This window comes from Panulirus ornatus, chromosome 17 (genome assembly GCF_036320965.1).
Source record: "Panulirus ornatus isolate Po-2019 chromosome 17, ASM3632096v1, whole genome shotgun sequence".
NCBI classification, from domain to species: Eukaryota; Metazoa; Arthropoda; class Malacostraca; order Decapoda; family Palinuridae; genus Panulirus; species Panulirus ornatus.
In genome coordinates, this window is record NC_092240.1 from 24,158,345 (window position 1) to 24,178,672 (window position 20,328).

A 20,328-nucleotide genomic window follows, 5' to 3' on the forward strand; every position below is an offset into this window, starting at 1 on the left:
AGAGGACTGGGCCTTTTTTGGAATATCCTCACCTGGCCCCCTCTGTTCCTTCTTTTGGAAAAAAAAAAAAAAAAAGAGAGAGAGGGGAGGATTTCCAGCCCCCCGCTCCCTCCCCTTTTAGTCGCCTTCTACGACACGCAGGGAATACGTGGGATGTATTCTTAATCCCCTATCCCCAGGGATATATATATATATATATATATATATATATATATATATATATATATATATATATATATATATATATATATAATTTCTGAATAGTTTGCATATATATATATATATATATATATATATATATATATATATATATATATATATATATATATATATGTATATATATATATATATATATATATATATTTTATACTAATCGCCATTTCCCGCATTAGCGAGGTAGCGTTACGAACAGAGGATGAAGACTGGGCCTTTGAGGGAATATCCTCACCTGGCCCCTTTTTTTTTTTTTTTTTTTTTTTTGCCGCTGTCTCCCGCGTTTGCGAGGTAGTGCAAGGAAACAGACGAAAGAAATGGCCCAACCCACCCCCCATACACATGTATATACATACGTCCACACACGCAAATATACATACCTACACAGCTTTCCATGGTTTACCCCAGACGCTTCACATGCCCTGATTCAATCCACTGACAGCACGTCAACCCCGGTATACCACATTGCTCCAATTCACTCTATTCCTTGCCCTCCTTTCACCCTCCTGCATCTTCAGGCCCCGATCACACAAAATCTTTTTCACTCCATCTTTCCACCTCCAATTTGGTCTCCCACTTCTCCTCGTTCCCTCCACCTCCGACACATATATCCTCTTGGTCAATCTTTCCTCACTCATTCTCTCCATGTGCCCAAACCATTTCAAAACACCCTCTTCTGCTCTCTCAACCACGCTCTTTTTATTTCCACACATCTCTCTTACCCTTACGTTACTTACTCGATCAAACCACCTCACACCACACATTGTCCTCAAACATCTCATTTCCAGCACATCCATCCTCCTGCGCACCACTCTATCCATAGCCCATGCCTCGCAACCATACAACATTGTTGGAACCACTATTCCTTCAAACATACCCATTTTTGCTTTCCGAGATAATGTTCTCGACTTCCACACATTCTTCAAGGCTCCCAGAATTTTCGCCCCCTCCCCCACCCTATGATCCACTTCCGCTTCCATGGTTCCATCCGCTGCCAGATCCACTCCCAGATATCTAAAACACTTCACTTCCTCCAGTTTTTCTCCATTCAAACTCACCTCCCAATTGACTTGACCCTCAACCCTACTGTACCTAATAACCTTGCTCTTATTCACATTTACTCTTAACTTTCTTCTTTCACACACTTTACCAAACTTAGTCACCAGCTTCTGCAGTTTCTCACATGAATCAGCCACCAGCGCTGTATCATCAGCGAACAACAACTGACTCACTTCCCAAGCTCTCTCATCCCCAACAGACTTCATACTTGCCCCTCTTTCCAAAACTCTTGCATTCACCTCCCTAACAACCCCATCCATAAACAAATTAAACAACCATGGAGACGTCACACACCCCTGCCGTAAACCTACATTCACTGAGAACCAATCACTTTCCTCTCTTCCTACACGTACACATGCCTTACTTCATATAATATGCAATGAGCTCCTGAATATATATATATATATATATATATATATATATATATATATATATATATATATATATATATCTTTTCTTTTTTTCTTTCATACTATTCGCCATTTCCCGCATTAGCGAGGTAGCGTTAAGAACAGAGGACTGGGCCTTTGAGGGATTATCCTCACTTGGCCCCCTTCTCTGTTCCTTCTTTTGGAAAATTAAAAAAAAAAAAAAAAAAAAAAATATATATATATATATATATATATATATATATATATATATATATATATATATATATATATAAATATATATATATATTTAGATATATATATATATATATATATATATATATATATATATATATATATATATATATATATATATAAATATATATATATATATATATATATATATATATATATATATATATATATATATATATATATATATATATATATTTTCATAAATAAACAACCATGGTTGTTTAATTTGTTTATGGATGGGGTTGTAAGGGAGGTAAATGCAAGAGTCCTGGAAAGAGGGGCAAGTATGAAGTCTGTTGGGGATGAGAGAGCTTGGGAAGTGAGTCAATTGTTGTTCGCTGATGATACAGCGCTGGTGGCTGATTCATGTGAGAAACTGCAGAAGCTGGTGACTGAGTTTGGTAAAGTGTGTGGAAGAAGAAAGTTGAGAGTAAATGTGAATAAGAGCAAGGTTATTAGGTACAGTAGGGGTGAGGGTCAAGTCAATTGGGAGGTGAGTTTGAATGGAGAAAAACTGGAGGAAGTGAAGTGTTTTAGATATCTGGGAGTGGATCTGTCAGCGGATGGAACCATGGAAGCGGAAGTGGATCATAGGGTGGGGGAGGGGGCGAAAATTTTGGGAGCCTTGAAAAATGTGTGGAAGTCGAGAACATTATCTCGGAAAGCAAAAATGGGTATGTTTGAGGGAATAGTGGTTCCAACAATGCTGTATGGTTGCGAGGCGTGGGCTATGGATAGAGATGTGCGCAGGAGGATGGATGTGCTGGAAATGAGATGTTTGAGGACAATGTGTGGTGTGAGGTGGTTTGATCGAGTAAGTAACGTAAGGGTAAGAGAGATGTGTGGAAATAAAAAGAGCGTGGTTGAGAGAGCAGAAGAGGGTGTTTTGAAATGGTTTGGGCACATGGAGAGAATGAGTGAGGAGAGATTGACCAAGAGGATATATGTGTCGGAGGTGGAGGGAACGAGGAGAAGAGGGAGACCAAATTGGAGGTGGAAAGATGGAGTGAAAAAGATTTTGTGTGATCGGGGCCTGAACATGCAGGAGGGTGAAAGGAGGGCAAGAAATAGAGTGAATTGGAGTCATGTGGTATACAGGGCTTGACGTGCTGTCAGTGGATTGAAGCAAGGCATGTGAAGCGTCTGGGGTAAACCATGGAAAGCTGTGTAGGTATGTATATTTGCGTGTGTGGACGTGTGTATGTACATGTGTATGGGGGGGGGGTTGGGCCATTTCTTTCGTCTGTTTCCTTGCGCTACCTCGCAAACGCGGGAGACAGCGACAAAGTATAAAAAAAAAAAAAAAAAAAAAATATATTTTCATACTATTCGCCATTTCCCGCGTTAGCAAGGTAGCGTTAAGAACAGAGGACTGGACCTTTGAGGGAACATCCTCACCTGGCCCCCTTCTCTGTTCCTGCTTTTGGAAAATTAAAAAAAAACTGAGAGGGGAGGATTTCCAGCCCCCCGCTCCCTTCCCTTTTAGTCGCCTTCTACGACACGCAGGGAATACGTGGGAAGTATTCTTTCTCCCCTATCCCCAGGGAAAATATATATATATATATATATATATATATATATATATATATATATATATATATATATATATATATATATATTTATATTCCTATGAGTCGACGGGGAAAATGAAACATGATATATGCGAATTTGTAAGAAAGTGAAAAATCTGTCTTTTACCATGTGCCAGGTCATAGTTATTGGGAAAGATATGAGAAGGTATAGAGTTCCAAAGCTTCGACGTGTAGGGAAGGAAACAGTCATCAAAACGGCCTATCCTTGAGTTGCCAACAGTCATACAGTAATCATGTGACGCAACAGCTTGCCGAGTATTACGTGGTCTAATTAGTGGTGGGGGCACACAAGCAGCCAGCTCCTGGGAGCAAAAACCATTATAATGCCTACAGAAGAGGGAAAGTGAACCACCATTGCGGCGTAGAGTAAGTGGGTCAAGTTTTCAAGTCAGCCTGGGAGAGCTGATAAGTTGGATCGCTTTCGATTTAACCCTGTCAAGTAAGGATACAAAGCTGTAATGCCTAATTGTCACTCCTTTCCCACCGGAATCATCAGGAACAAACGACGACCCTAATTACGCACATATATTTTTTATGGTGTATGATGCAACGAACGCCACATTCTACCATCCACAGCCAAGCCCCATACACTCACTCCATGGTATACCTTGACGACCTCACCTGCCCTGCCTTCAGCACACTGACGACACGAGCTGATCCTTACCCCCCTTACCACATTGATTCAGCATACTAGCACCCTCTGTTAGGCCCTCTGTATCAAGCTGCACTCACCGGCACCACATCTCTCTCTCTCTCTCTCATACTGTCATTACTCGCAAGATCAACCTGCCTCAACACGTATTCGCAACATTAACCCACCCTCTCCCCTCCCTTTCTTTGCCACCTTTGGCTCAAAGCACACACCCATACAACACCATGGGCACCACCCTGTGTTCAGAGAAATCCATCTTTACCCTGACAGACACTGGCTCCTCCTCTGTTCTCCGTAGTGCATCCAGGACCTTGACTCCCTCATCTGTCCTGTTACTCACCTCACCCTCCATCGTTCAGTCTGCCGCCGCGTTCTCTCCCAAGCACATAAAGCATTCGTCTTCCTTCAAGGCTTCCTCACTTAATCTTACATTTAGAACAACCTTTCTCAATCACTCGCTGCACCTCATCACCTTACTTTTGCCCACATTTACACTAATATTCCTCCTCTCGCACACTCTTCCTGACTCTGACACCACCATTAAGAGTTTCTCTAGAGCCTTTGCACGAGTTCCGTGTCATATTTAAACAGCAGCTGATTCCCCCCTCCCATGCCATCTTAACCTCAGCATATCCTTAGGCCAGCCTCTCACTCCAAGACCCTCGTATTTATCTCCTCACATTGAACAGATCAGTCATCCTTGACATAGCCCTACCTTTTACTGGGGTCCACTCACCATCCCTTCCTACTCACACATATACCTTATTATAATGGAAACTCCTGACCGCATTCAGTAACGTTTCATTCTCTCCATGTATCGTAGCGCTTACCACAAGGCCTTCCTGTGTTATCGGCCCGTCAGTCGGGTTAACCACTAGTGATTACTGCTGGAGGCCAGCCTTTCTCGCCTTCCACCCTGTGATCGACGAGGCATAATGACCCTGGCTTCTGGAGCGGTTTGGACGACCACAAGCGACCATAAAACCCCCGGGGAGAGACGAGTGCCATCAGAATACACTTTCGTGGGATCAACAAAGATGTTTTCCGTTGAAGTTGGACGCCAGAACCATAACTTGCTAAAGTGTCTCATGGCTGCATCGTGTGTTGAGATGGAATATTGATGTTAGTGTAGTTATCATTGGTACAGTACATGCCAGAATTAGACATATCTCGCACTAAGTTATTAGTCTCGCAGCCATTGTTACCTCTCCCTATAGCGAACGTCTGGCACCGAAGTCTCCTCCATATAAGGCGTGGCTGTTGACTCGAACTCAACACGGAAAATTGATCTTAGCAACTTGCATCGAAAGATTGTAACCTATATATGTGTATTTGCCACAAACAAACCTTACTGTTGTTCCCCATATTAGGGTTCAGTGGTTGTGTTATTACCTGTCTCATCCACACTTGTATATATATGTGTCATCACGTATCATGCTAATTTGATGTTATCATTATTATCTTGATAACCCTCCCTGCGTATACTGCTAGTATTATGTTATTATGATGTTCCATCTTTAGCTGACGGGTGTAACAGTAGGGAGCCTGTCTGGGGTTTGATGAACCATAAATAAAGATAAAATTATTTCTAGTAAGTAATGTAACATGACTTGGGTTTAGAGTTCGATGTAATTAAAGTTACGTATTTTCCCTGTGCTGTGATCTTGAGTTCAGTCACTGTTTTTCCAAAGCCTGGGGTGCTTTCAGTTCATTTTCGTGCCTAGTTTGATTATCCGAAGCAGTGGATTATCCACGTTACCCCACATGTATCACATGTCATATAGATTGATGATATTGACCGGTTTATATATAAGCCTTTGATATCTCGCTACGGAACACTGTGGCAAAAGATGATTAGTTGAAATAAGCCTGATGTTGTGACTCCCAGTACAGCCGTAGTACCAAGAGATTAGACTCCAAAGCGCTCTTATCGCACACCTCATACCCTCCTGCACATTTAGGACCCGATAACTCAAAACATCTTTCATATCACTCTCCGTCTCGATCCTGCTCTTCTCCTCCTTGTTCCATGCACCTCTCACAAATATATCCTGTAATTCAATCTCTCCTCACTCATCCTCTCCATATGTCCAAACCACGTCAGCATACACTCTTCAGCTCTCTCAGTCATACTCTCCTTGTTACAACACCTGTCTCTTACCCCATCACTTCTTCCTCAATTAACTCTCCTCACACCAAATATTGTCTTAAATAATTGAGTTTCCCACACATTAACCCCTTCCTCGCTCTTTTACCTGGGATCCACGCCTCCTGTCCATACATCACCTTCAGGACTATTAGGAACCCTCGAAGACAGTGTCTTTCCTCTCTGCACACCTCTTAATGTAACCAGGAACCCCCCCTCCCCACCCCACCCCACACCCACCACCTTTTTATGGTTCGCTTCAGCCCCCACAGTTCCGTCTTCCGCCATGTCCACTCCCTGGTGTATAAAACAGCCTCCCCCCCCTTTTCCTCCAGGTTTACTCGGTTCAAACTCTCGCTCAAACCGAACTGACTCTCTCCCAACTTCTTTCCTTTCACGTACCCTTTCCAAACTCTCACACTAGCATCTGCCGTTTCTCAACTCGAGTCTGCCACCAGAGCTGCATCGTCAGTAAACAACATCTGGCTCATCTTCCGGACCCCTTTCACCCATCCCGATTGGCGGCAGACCCGTCCCTTTCATCTAAACTTCTCGTATGTACCTTCCTCACCATCCCAGCCATTAACAGGTCAAACAGCCATGGTGACATCACACACCCTTGACGTCGTAAACCCACCTTCACCTAGAACCACTCGCTCTTCTGTCTTCCTCCACCTACACACACCTGACTCTTTTGATTGAAACTCCTCACTGCTTGCCGTCACCCTCCCACACCATACATTCATAGCACCTTCCACGAAGCTTTTGTATTATCCCTATTTCACGGATCTGTTCATACCTTATACGTTCTATTTCCTTGAGTATTATTTTTTCTTTTACACATGGTCTTTAAAGCAAACACCTGGTTCACACACTTCTGAATCCACACTTTCCCCTCCTGGCCTGATGCTCTGTGTATGCCAGTACCCTTACAGTCACCACTCTCCCATACAAATTACTAGACAGTCATATACTCAACACACGTAGACATTCGAGCATTCACTTCTGTCACCACTGCATTTATACAGTGGCGTTAAAGAGGTATTCCGTCAGTCCTCTGGTACCTCACCTTGAGATATGCATACACCGAAAATCCTGACAATCGGTCAATATCACTGTCGCCCCATTTCTTGAGAAATTCAATTGCAGTTCCTTCCACTTCAACCGCTTTGCTGCACTCGTCTTGCATAAGGCTTTCACCATCTGTTTTCACCCAACCCTTTGCCGCGACTCTCTCACTCAATACACCTCCATGTCCAAAACACCTCACATCTGCCACCCTAACATCTAACACATTCAACGGTCCTTCAAAATTTTAACTCCGTCTCTTCTTCACCTTTGCCTGTTATCACAATCCCATCCGCTGCCTTCCTTGTTGTTCCCATTTATTCTCTTGTTTCCATCACACTGTTCACCTCCACCCATAACATTTTCTCATTCTTCCTTAAGTTTGCTAATACTCTTTGACCCCAGCTCTCATTTGCACTCTTTCTCCAGTCCCAACACCATCCTCTTGATCCCCTGTCGCTTCCTCTCGTAATCTCCCAGTCACTTACGTTTCTTCCCTATAGATAACGCCCTATACTTCTCATATCCCTTTTTAATTTCATCATTCCACCGCTCACTACCCTCTCTCAGACGCCTACATCCTACCCTCTGTATATCAACACACTTCTATAGCATATGTAAGCATTGCTTCCTAAAATACCTTTCATACCTCACCTACTGAGCTAGTTTCATTTACTCTCATAATTGCCATTCCTCACCTAATCTCTTCTAGTATTTTCTCACTAGCCTCCTTCCTAAAGTCACTTACCTTTACTACCTTCTTTTCCGTATGATTTCCTCTTTTTCTAAAGTTTTTACAAACCTGCATCCCACCAGCTTCCCCTTTCAGCACATTTGCATTCTAAAGCCTCTCTGTAGCACGCCTGTCGGTTAATACATAGTCTAATTCTGCACACTTACCATCAGTTCCACTAACCCATGTAAGATTTATGTATCCCCTTCTCCCAGTTGTACTCTCGTATGCTACATCACCTCTTGCATTCAAATCGCCCTCAACTGTTACTCGATCATTCGCATGAGAATTGCTGGCACACTCATTCTGCTCCTCCCAAAGCTTTCGCCTCTCTTCCTCACTCCTCTCCCTACTGGGTCCGCAAGCTAGCTGTCACCCATGTTTCATAATCCACTTTTATTTTCACCCATTCTAGCCTGTGACTCGCTTCCTTACAATCTTTCACACAGTCCCACAACCCCTCCTTCGGTAGAAGTGCCACCCCCTTCAATTGTTCTCACCCTTACACCTACCCCAAGCTTTAATCCCCTCGGATACTGACTACTGACTACTCTTCCCCCTTCGCTTTGAGCTTAGTGGCACTCAGAGCCAGAACACCCAGGTTCTTCTACTCAAACATTCACGTACATTCGGGCACCCCCAGCCTGAGCCTATGAGATGTACTCCTAGGTCATAGCTTGGCTCCTCCTTGTATATCTTCATTTAGTAATTAAGGTACAAGGAGGAAAAAGTTTCCAGCCTTTCGCTCCCGCCCCTATCAGTCGCCTTCTACGACACCAAGGGAGTACGAGTATAGTATTCCTTCTCCCTTATCCCCAGGGATCGCTGATATAATGCTACTGCTAGAAATAAGACATTTAAGTAATAGAAATATCAATAATGATCAACCTGTGTTCATCAAACCATCATGAATCATAGTAGCATTATTTATAAACATTTAATCTGCATGCAAGTACATTACAAAACATCCAATAAATTTTATAGTTGTTTAGCCTTGAGATGTGTGCATCACTTGGAAGAAAAAGTTGCTATGATATACATATATATATATATATATATATATATATATATATATATATATATATATATATATATATATATATATATATATATATAGCGCAAGGAAACAGACGAAAGAAATGGCCCAACCCACCCCCATACACATGTATATACATACACGTCCACACACGCAAATATACATACCTACACAGCTTTCCATGGTTTACCCCAGACGCTTCACATGCCCTGATTCAATCCACTGACAGCACGGCAACCCCGGTATACCACATCGATCCAATTCACTCTATTCCTTGCCCTCCTTTCACCCTCCTGCATCTTCAGGCCCCGATCACACAAAATCTTTTTCACTCCATCTTTCCACCTCCAATTTGGTCTCCCACTTCTCCTCGTTCCCTCCACCTCCGACACATATATCCTCTTGGTCAATCTTTCCTCACTCATTCTCTCCATGTGCCCAAACCATTTCAAAACACCCTCTTCTGCTCTCTCAACCACGTTCTTTTTATTTCCACACATCTTTCTTACCCTTACGTTACTTACTCGATCAAACCACCTCACACCACACATTGTCCTCAAACATCTCATTTCCAGCACATCCATCCTCCTGCGCACAACTCTATCCATAGCCCACGCCTCGCAACCATACAACATTGTTGGAACCACTATTCCTTCAAACATACCCATTTTTGCTTTCCGAGATAATGTTCTCGACTTCCACACATTCTTCAAGGCCCCCAGAATTTTCGCCCCCTCCCCCACCCTATGATCCACTTCCGTTTCCATGGTTCCATCCGCTGCCAGATCCACTCCCAGATATCTAAAACACTTCACTTCCTCCAGTTTTTCTCCATTCAAACTCACCTCCCAATTGACTTGACCCTCAACCCTACTGTACCTAATAACCTTGCTGTTATTCACATTTACTCTTAACTTACTTCTTCCACACACTTTACCAAACTCAGTCACCAGCTTCTGCAGTTTCTCACATGAATCAGCCACCAGCGCTGTATCATCAGCGAACAACAACTGACTCACTTCCCAAGCTCTCTCATCCCCAACAGACTTCATACTTGCCCCTCTTTCCAAAATTCTTGCATTTACCTCCCTAACAACCCCATCCATAAACAAATTAAACAACCATGGAGACATCACACACCTCTGCCGCAAACCTACATATATATATATATATATATATATATATATATATATATATATATATATATATATATATATATATATATATATATAAATGGGAACAAAGGAGAAAGAATGCTGCTCCCTTATTTCGTGTGTCATGGAAGATGGCCAGTAGGGACAAGCGCACGGGGGTGGACTTCCTCCCCTCCTGTATTACCTTCCAAACGCAGCAACAAAGGAAAGAGTCAAATGAGAATCTTTTTCTCCTCTGAGGCTCACTTATCCGTTCTGGATGCTACTTGGCTCACGTGTGAAACAGCGAATAGGGATGAAAGAATATATATATATATATATATATATATATATATATATATATATATATATATATATATATATATATATATATATATATATATATATTCCTATGAGTTCCTACGTTTTTGTTCCTATGTTTAATTGCAGTTATAGTTTAATCTGTGTTTTGTTTTGCTTTGATCATATATTTTCTTAGGAAGTCATATTGCTTCTTGACATTCCAATGGTAAACTTTAAATATCCATGTATTATTTACTGAAGTCCTTTCATTTTCCGAAATATTCCCTAGATTAGATTTGATATTCTGATACATTTTGAGCTACTTGCGAAGTTGTCCAATTTACTGTTTCTTTAATTTTCTTATTATTGTTTAATGCTACTATTTTTTAAAGTTCATCATTCCGTAATTTGACTATTTACTGTTCAATGTAAATAAGTTTCCCTAAGTAGCTTGAAAGTCATTGTTACTGTGCCTGGTTGTTTGTTGGATATAATTGGCTAAATATGTTCAAAAGTTGGCTTTCTTCATTATCACTTTATCAAGTTAGTGTTTAAAAATGATTACTAAAATAATGATGTTAATGGCTGGGACAGTTCGTCGGAATTGCTCACTGTGTTATTCATTACAAGTGAAATCTTTTTCCCTTGGAGGAGGATTACCCATATTTACATTACACATCGTAAGATTACCCGATTAAACATGTTAGATGATTACCTAGACTGAACATAATCTGGTTAATATATGATGATAAAGGTACTTGGGTAGATTCAAATTTTAAACTTCACTCTACAGTGAATGCAGCGGGTAATTCTCAGTGGTATGAATGAATCTCTCATACAGTGATTGTATTGTGCGTTGTATTCCAAAGAAAATGGTGTATTTTGTGTCATAATGTTTCTTTCACTTGAAGGACAAGTGGACCTGTCCACCTTGACAACAGCAGTTGTGTGTGTGCCATGATTTTATACCGTAGTCCGCACGCCATCTATTGTCCAATTTGACAACTACTGGTTTGTTTACAAAATCATTTTGAGGATTTCAGGCTAACGACAAGAATATCCACGATCATCAGCACCACCATGGCTCCCGAGAAGGTTTGAATCAGATAGACACACGATGCAATTACCTAACATCCTAATTTCTTGCAAATCGTAGTCAATCATGAAGTGATAGTGAAGCAAAATGGTGTGAGTGAAGCAGTGCTCGACTTGTAATGGATGTGTTTGGGCGGGAAAAGCTCAACTTATGAATGATTCCCCTGCGACGTTGTCAGTCGTTGAACGATTTACATTTTCCGTCAGAATCAAAGCTACAGACACGATGGTATGTATAAAATTTGAGAAACATGTGATGGTGAGAGTGTCTTGAGTGCATGTCTGTGTTGCTGGAGTGGAGAGGATGTCTTACGTGTATAAACTTGCCGATCCCCTTGTGGTTGACGGGAGAAAACATGACCTTGACCGCTATGCATGTTCACAGGCATATTCCTCATAGTCGTGTAAGATGACCCCCACCATGACATTTGATGCTGTAACCCGTTACAACATTGGATTAAAGCATAATATAGACATAAATATGAATGTTTTGCCAGCGGGCTGAGGAACGTTAATTGGTGTTGAACGTGTAATCTTTTTCCAACATATTTTGATATCCATTATTAATGCTGTGCTATTTGTTGTTAGGATTAATGTAAATTTTAGCATTCGTAATTCTGGTAATGTCAGAATACATGTTGTTACTGTGGATCCTTGACGAGATGGGAGTTATGTAACGGTAGCGGGTAATTACCGTTGTTTCCTTACGTTAGCTTCCAGGGTTTATTGTTACCAGATTTCGTATCAGACATTACATTCCTTCTTTCTGATTCTGTATCCACTATTTACTGTCACATCTTTCATATTTCTGCTCCATCGTACAATCGAATATATGGAAACTCCTAATTTAGGGGCACCACGGAAATAACACGGATTTTAGTAAAATGCATATCATTGGACTCGTACTTCACTAAGTTGATTTAGAGTTGTGGAGTTCATATTTTTATTTTCTATGGATGAGAAGATTAGACACTCATAGGGTTTGGCAGGTCTGAATTAGAAGAGCACATTGTCAAATACTTCATTGTGCTAGGAATCTTTTTGTAACACTCATCAAAGTGAGCATTTCATTGTATTAGGAATCTATTTGTATCACTTTCATCAAAGTCTTTATGAAAGTGTTATTAATTAGTGTAGGATGGACTTGTACCATCAGAAAGTAATGTGTGATTTCCCGTGCACACAACCATACTTTGGACGGATGAACCTGGTCATACTCCTGGTGCTTGCTCGGATTCCTTAGGACATCAGTTGGCTTGTAACCTGGTCTACAAAGCTAATGAATCCATGAAAAAAAGTGGCTCTGCAGGAAGCATACTAGCTAGAGTTTATAGGCTAAGTAATCACTGTGACTGTTATGTATCAAACGATAGGGTATGGTTGGAGAATTGGGAGATATATATATAGTGCATAGAAATGCGCACCTTCATAGAACATACAAACCTCCAACAGCCAGGATCGAACCCGGGACCCCTGTGCAAGAGGCAGTTAGCATTCCCGCCTCTTGCACAGTGGTCCTGGGTTTGATCCTGGCTGTTGGAGCTTTCTATGATATATATATATATATATATATATATATATATATATATATATATATATATATATATATATATATATATATATCTTTTCTTTTAAACTATTCGCCATTTCCCGCGTTAGCGAGGTAGCGTTAGGAACAGAGGACTGGGCCTTTTTTGGAATATCCTCACCTGGCCCCCTCTGTTCCTTCTTTTGGAAAATAAAAAAAAAAAAAAAAAAAAAACGAGAGGGGAGGATTTCCAGCTCCCCGCTCCCTCCCCTTTTAGTCGCCTTCTACGACACGCAGGGAATACGTGAGAAGTATTCTTAATCCCCTATCCCCAGGGATAAAATATATATATATATATATATATATATATATATATATATATATATATATATATATATTGATTGGGGATAAGGGAGAAAGAATAATTCCCATGTATTCCTTGCATGTCATAGAGGGCAACTAAAGGGGATAGGAGCAGGGGGCTTGAAACCCTCCCCTCCTTGTATTTTAACTTTCTAAAAGGGGAAACAGACGAAGGAGTCATGCGAGGAGTGCTCATCCTCCTCGAAGGCTCAGATTGAAGTGTCTAAATGTGTGTGGATGTAACCAAGATGAGAAAAAAGGAGAGATAGGCAGTATGTTTGGGGAAAGGAACCTGGATGTTTTGGCTGAGTGAAACAAAGCTCAAGGATAAATGGGAAGAGTGGTTTGGGATTGTCTTGGGAGTAAAATCAGGAGGTTGTGAGAGGACAAGAGCAAAGGAAGGAGTAGCACTACTCCTGAAGCAGTTGTGGGAATATGTGATAGAGAGTGTAAGAAAGTAAACTCTAGATTAGTATGGGTAAAACTGAAAGTGGATGGAGAGGGATGGGTGATTATTGGTGCCTATGCACCTGGTCATGAGAAGAAAGATCATGAGAGAGGTGTTTTTGGAGCAGCTGAGTGAGTGTGTTAGCAGCTTTGATGCACGAGACCGGGTTTTAGTAATGGGTGATTTGAATGCAAAGGTGAGTAATGTGGCAGTTGAGGTAATAATTGGTGCACATGGGGTGGTCAATGTTGTAAATGGAAATGGTGAGGAGCTTGTAGATTTGTTTGCTGAAAAAGGACTGTTGATTGGGAATACCTGGTTTAAAAATAGAGATATACATACATAAGTATACGTATGTAAGTAGGAGAGATGGCCAGAGAGCGTTATTGGATTATGTGTTAATTGGTAGGCAAATGAAAGGGAGACTTTTGGATGTAAATGTGCTGAGAGGGGCAACTGAAGGGATGTCTGATCATTATCTTGTGGAGGTGAGGGTGAAGATTTGAAGAGGTTTTTAGAAAAGAAGAGAGCCATTTGGGATGAAGAAAGTGGTGAGAGTAAGTACCAGGAGAGATTGAGTGTAGAATGGAAAAAGATAAAAGCAAATGACGTAAGGCGAGTGGGGGAGGAATGGAATGTATTTAGGGAAGCAGTGATGGCCTGCACAAAAGATGCCTGTGGCTTGAGAAAGGTGGGAGGTTGGCAGATTAGAAAGGGTAGTGAGTGGTGAGATGAAGTAAGATTGGTAGTGAATTAGGTGAGAGAGGCATTTGGACAATTTTTGCAGGGAAATAGTGCAAATGACTGGGAGATATATAAAAGAAAGAAGCAGGAGGTCAAGAGAAAGGTGCAAGAGGTGGAAAAAGAGGGCAAAGGAGTGTTGGGGTGAGAGAGTATCGTTAAATTTTAGGGAGAATAAAGAGGTGTTTTGGAAGGAGGTAAATAAAAGTGCATAAGACAAGAAAACAAATGGGAACATCGGTGAAGGGGGCTAATGGGGAGGTAATAACAAGTAGTGGTGGATTGAGAAGGAGATGGAGTGAGTATTTTGAAGGATTGTTGAGTATGTTAGATGATAGAGTGGTAGATATAGGGTGTTTTGGTCAAGGTGGTGTGCTAAGTGAGATGGTCAGGGAGAATAGTTTGGTAAACAGAAGATGAAAGTGAAAGCTTTGCAGGAGATGAAAGCTGGCAAGGCTGCGGGTTTGGATGGTATTGCAGTGGAATTTATTAAGAAAGAGGATGACTGCGGTGTTGACTAGTTGGTAAGGATATTCAGTGTATGTATGGTTCATGGTGAAGTGCCTGAGGATTGGCGGAATGCATGCATAATGCCATTGTACAAAGGCAAAGGGGATAAAGGTGAGTGTTCAAATACCAGAGGTATAAGTTTGTTGAGTATTCTTGGGAAATTACGTGGGAGGGTATTGATTGAGCGGGTCAAGGCATGTACAGAGCATCAGAGCATTGTGGTTTCAAAAGTGGTAGAGGATGTGTGGATCAGATGTTTGCTTTGAAGAATTTATGTGAGAAATACTTAGAAAAACAAATAAATATGTATGTAGCATTTATGGATCTGGAGAAGGCATATGATAGGGTTGATAGAGATGCTCTGTGAAAGGTATTAAGAGTATATGGTGTGGGAGGTAAGTTGCTAGAAGCAGTGAAAAGTTTTTATCAAGGATGTAAAGCATGTGTACGAGTAGGAAGAGAGAAAGTGATTGGTTCTCAGTAAATGTTGGTTTGCGGCAGGGGTGCGTAATGTTTCCATGGTTGTTTAATTTGTTTATGGATGGGGTTGTCAGGGAGGTGAATGCAAGAGTTTTGGAGAGAGGGGCAAGTATACAGGCTGTTGTGGATGAGAGGGCTTGGGAAGTGAGTCAGTTGTTATTCACTGATGACATATTGCTGGTGGCTGATTTGGGTGAGAAACTACAAAAGTTGGTGAGTTTGGTAAAGTGTGTGAAAGAAGAAAGCTGAGAATAAATTTGAAAAAAGAGGAAGGTTATTAGGTTCAGTAGGATTGAGGGACAAGTACATTGGGAGGTAAGTTTGAATGGGGAAAACTGGAGGAAGTGAAGTGTTTTAGATATCTGGAAGTGGATTTAGCAGCAGATGGAACCATAGAAGTGGAAGTGAGTCACGGGGGGGGCAAGGTTCTGGGAGCGTTGAAGGGTGTGTGGAAGGTGAGAACATTATCTCAGAGCGCAAAAATGGGTATGTTTGAAGGAATAGTGGTTCCAACAATATTTTATGGTTGCAAGGCATGGGCTGTAGGTAGGGTATTGGTTGCATGGCATGGGCTGTAGGTAGGGTTGTGCAGAGGAGGGTGGATGTGTTGGAAATGAGATGTTTGAGGACAAATGTGGTGTGAGGCGGTTTGATCGAGTAAGTAATGAAAGGTTAAGAGAGATGTGGTAATAAAAATAGTGTGGTCGAGAGAGCAGATGATGTATTGAAATAGTTTGGTCACATGGAATAATGAAAGAATGAGTGAGGAAAGATTGAGAAAGAAGATATATGTGTCAGAGGTGAAGGGAATCAGGAGAAGTGGGAGACCAGATTGGAGGTGGAAGGATGGAGTGAAATAGATTTTGAGTGATCGGGGCCTGGACATGCAGGAGGGTGAAAGGCATGCTAGCAATAAAGTGAATTGGAATGATGTGGTATACCGGGGTGGACGTGCTGTCAGTGGTTTGAACCAGGGCGTCTGTAGTAAACCATGGAAAGTTTTGTGGGGCTTGGATGTGAAAGGGAGCTGTGGTTTTGATGCATTATACATGACAGCTAGAGACTGAGTGTGAACGAATGTGGCCTTTTGGTTTTTCTTTGCATTACCTCGCACTGGTGTGTGTGTGTGTGTGTTGTATTTTCATGTGTAGCGGATGGTGATGGGAATGGATGAAGGCAGTATGAATTAGTACTTGTGTATATATGTATATGTCTGTGTATGTATATGTTGAAATGTATAGGTATGTCTATGTGCATGTGTGGGCCTTTATGTATATGCATGTGTGTGTGGGCAGGTTGGGCCATTCTTTCGTCTGTTTCCTTGCGCTACCTCGCTAACGCAGTAGACAGCAACAGAGTATAATAATAATGGTAATGATAATGATATATATGTATACCATGTAGAAGTTTCTGTGTAGAAAATACTATCCATACATATCTTCAAAGTATGAGGCAATGTTGATTGTCAGTGTAAAAGTATTTGTTGTAGTAATAATATTAAACTGCAACAGAACCTTCCTGAAACCCAGTACATATTTTGAATGAAAGGTAACAAATTATGATAGCAAATTTTTACTTTCAAAATTGCTTTTTGAAATTGATTAAATTGCTATATACATGATCGGTGTGCTAATACAGAACTGTTCTTGCATTAGGGAGCAGAAGTCTTATCCAGGCATAGATGAGACTATGAAGGCAAATTATACAGCTTGAGATCTTTTTATATATTACATCTCCAATTAAGATTTGTGGGAGTAATGTGGTCGAAGTGACATTCATCAGGCTTGCCATGTGTTGATTAATGCAGGACTTTCAGTACTGTTGTTCTCTGAGGGGCTGGGATGCCCATCATGGCTGTGGTGATTTCCCATCTAAATGAAAAATGTTAGGAATAGGGAAATCAGGAGGGATATCTTTAACATTATAGATTTCTAGAGTTTTTCTCAAAACCATGTCTTTGTGAGTTAAGGTTGTTGTTGTATTGTCTTGTCCAAGCATGGATTTTGCTCCTCGAAGATTTAATCATGGCTCATAATGTGGTCTTCAGTCATGACAAGAGATGTTCTCACAATTTCATTATTCTCTAGAGTCATCTACAAGGATAAGGTAAAGGGTCATGCAGATGTTTGTCGTGTGCGGCATCATCATTGAGGTATTGATTGCATAGATCTGGCTAAAGACCCCACCCATCCACTTAATTTTCTAAGCTCTTCATTGTGGATGATTCTCTTGTAATTTGTTCCTGACTTTAGGTTGTGGATATTTTTAAGATATTCGATCTTGCCTGGGTATGCTGTTAAATATTGCTGTACTCTTTCCGTGTTGGCATTGATGTGGTGCATTTCCTTTGCTTTTGTTTCATCTCCATCTCCCAGCTTTCATTGGCTTGGCACTTGACCATAGGTTTTTGTTATTGTTTTCAGACTGGATATCCGTGATGATCAATTCCTATCTGTTTGAGGAAGCTTCATTCCTGATTCTTGCCTAACAATTTTGACAAATGACATTGTGTCTGGTGTCTTTCCTGTAGTTCTTGATTTAAAGTCATGACCTTCTTGTTTGTAGTAGCACAAGTATGTAACAATGGCATATACAAATGCATCCTCCAGATTGTTTGTTTTCTTGAGAGACTTCTTGGCAGCAGATACGATTCAGCTGTCTTAGCCTGACCAAGGTCAGGCTAAGACAGCTGTACTGCAGGTTGCTTCTTAGTGTTCTTTCATTTGCTACTCAGAGAGCTTAAATAATGAGAAAATGTCACTAATTGATGTACTTAACTTACAGAATTGGTTTCATTTATGCTTTTAGAAATCAGGATTGTAAAATAAACTTGTTTTTTAAGCCCAACCCACTATTTCTTGAAAGGACATTATTGGGTAAACCTAGGCTTTTTGATGAACAAAAAATTGTTTGAAAAAACAACTTTTTGTTTATCAATAAAAAAGTTATTAAAAAAGGGGGTGACTGTGCCATTGACTGGTTGGTGAGGATATTCATTGTATGTATGGTGCATGGTGAAGTGTGAAAGGATTGGCAGAATGCATGCATAGTGCCATTGTTCAAAGGTAAAGGGGGTAAAGGTGAGTGTTCAAATCACAGAGGTATAAGTATTTTGAGTATTCCTGGGAAATTATATGGGAGGGTATTGATTGGACGATTTTTGCAGGGAAAAAATGCAATTGAGTGGGAGATGTATAAAAGAAAGAGACAGGAGGTCAAGAGAAAAGTGCAAGAGGTGAAAAAGAGGGCAAATGAGAGTTGGGGTGAGAGAGTATCATTAAATTTTAGGGAGAATAAAAAGATGTTCTGGAAGGAGGTAAATAAAGTGCGTAAGACAAGGAAGCAAATTGGAACTTCAGTGAAGGGCGCAAATGGGGAGGTGATAACAAGTAGTGGTGATGTGAGAAGGAGATGGAGTGAGTATTTTGAAAGTTTGTTGAATGTGTTTGATGATAGAGTGGCAGATATAGGGTGTTTTGGTCGAGGTGGTGTGCAAGGTGAGAGGGTTAGGGAAAATGATTTAGTAAACAGAGAAGAGGTAGTAAAAGCTTTGCGGAAGATGAAAGCCAGCAAGGCAGCGGATTTGGATGGTATTGCAGTGGAATCTATTAAAAAAGGGGGTGACTGTATTGTTGACTGGTTGGTAAGGTTATTTAATGTATGTATGACTCATGGTGAGGTGCCTGAGGATTGGCGGAATGCGTGCATAGTGCCATTGTACAAAAGCAAAGGGGATACGAGTGAGTGCTCAAATTACAGAGGTATAAGTTTGTTGAGTATTCCTGGTAAATTATATGGGAGGGTATTGATTGAGAGGGTGAAGGCATGTACAGAGCATCAGATTGGGGAAGAGCAGTGTGGTTTCAGAAGTGGTAGAGGATGTGTGGATCAGGTGTTTGCTTTGAAGAATGTATGTGAGAAATACTTAGAAAAGCTAATGGATTTGTATGTAGCATTTATGGATCTGTAGAAGGCATATGATAGAGTTGATAGAGATGCTCTGTGGAAGGTATTAAGAATATATGGTGTGGGAGGCAAGTTGTTAGAAGCAGTGAAAAGTTTTTATCGAGGATGTAAGGCATGTGTACGTGTAGGAAGAGAGGAAAGTGATTGGTTCTCAGTGAATGTAGGTTTGCGGCAGGGGTGTGTGATGTCTCCATGGTTGTTTAATTTGTTTATGGATGGGGTTGTTAGGGAGGTGAATGCAAGAGTTTTGGAAAGAGGGGCAAGTATGAAGTCTGTTGGGGATGAGAGAGCTTGGGAAGTGAGTCAGTTGTTGTTCGCTGATGATACAGCGCTGGTGGCTGATTCATGTGAGAAACTAGTTGCAGAAGCTGGTGACTGAGTTTGGTAAAGTGTGTGAAAGAAGAAAGTTAAGAGTAAATGTGAATAAGAGCAATGTTATTAGGTACAGTAGGGTTGAGGGTCAAGTCAATTGGGAGGTAAGTTTGAATGGAGAAAAACTTGAGGAAGTAAAGTGTTTAAGATATCTGGGAGTGGATCTGGCAGCGGATGGAACCATGGAAGCGGAAGTGGATCATAGGGTGGGGGAGGGGGCGAAAATCCTGGGAGCCTTGAAGAATGTGTGGAAGTTGAGGACATTAT

At 41.0% G+C, this 20,328-nt stretch overlaps 1 protein-coding gene across 2 annotated transcripts in view; it reads left to right on the top strand.

Annotated features, from left to right (window-relative positions):
• The first annotated feature begins 11,512 nt into the window (after nucleotides 1-11,512).
• Nucleotides 11,513-20,328, top strand: part of LOC139754638 (ran-specific GTPase-activating protein-like) — a 52,787-nt gene continuing 43,971 nt past the window's right edge. The window contains exon 1 of one of the 2 annotated variants that reach the window (XM_071672148.1): nucleotides 11,513-11,653. In XM_071672148.1, the coding sequence (XP_071528249.1) occupies nucleotides 11,639-11,653 (15 nt within the window). In that variant the 5' untranslated portion in view covers nucleotides 11,513-11,638. Of the gene's footprint in view, nucleotides 11,883-20,328 lie in introns of both variants that reach the window. The other variant, XM_071672147.1, reaches the window with a different exon arrangement.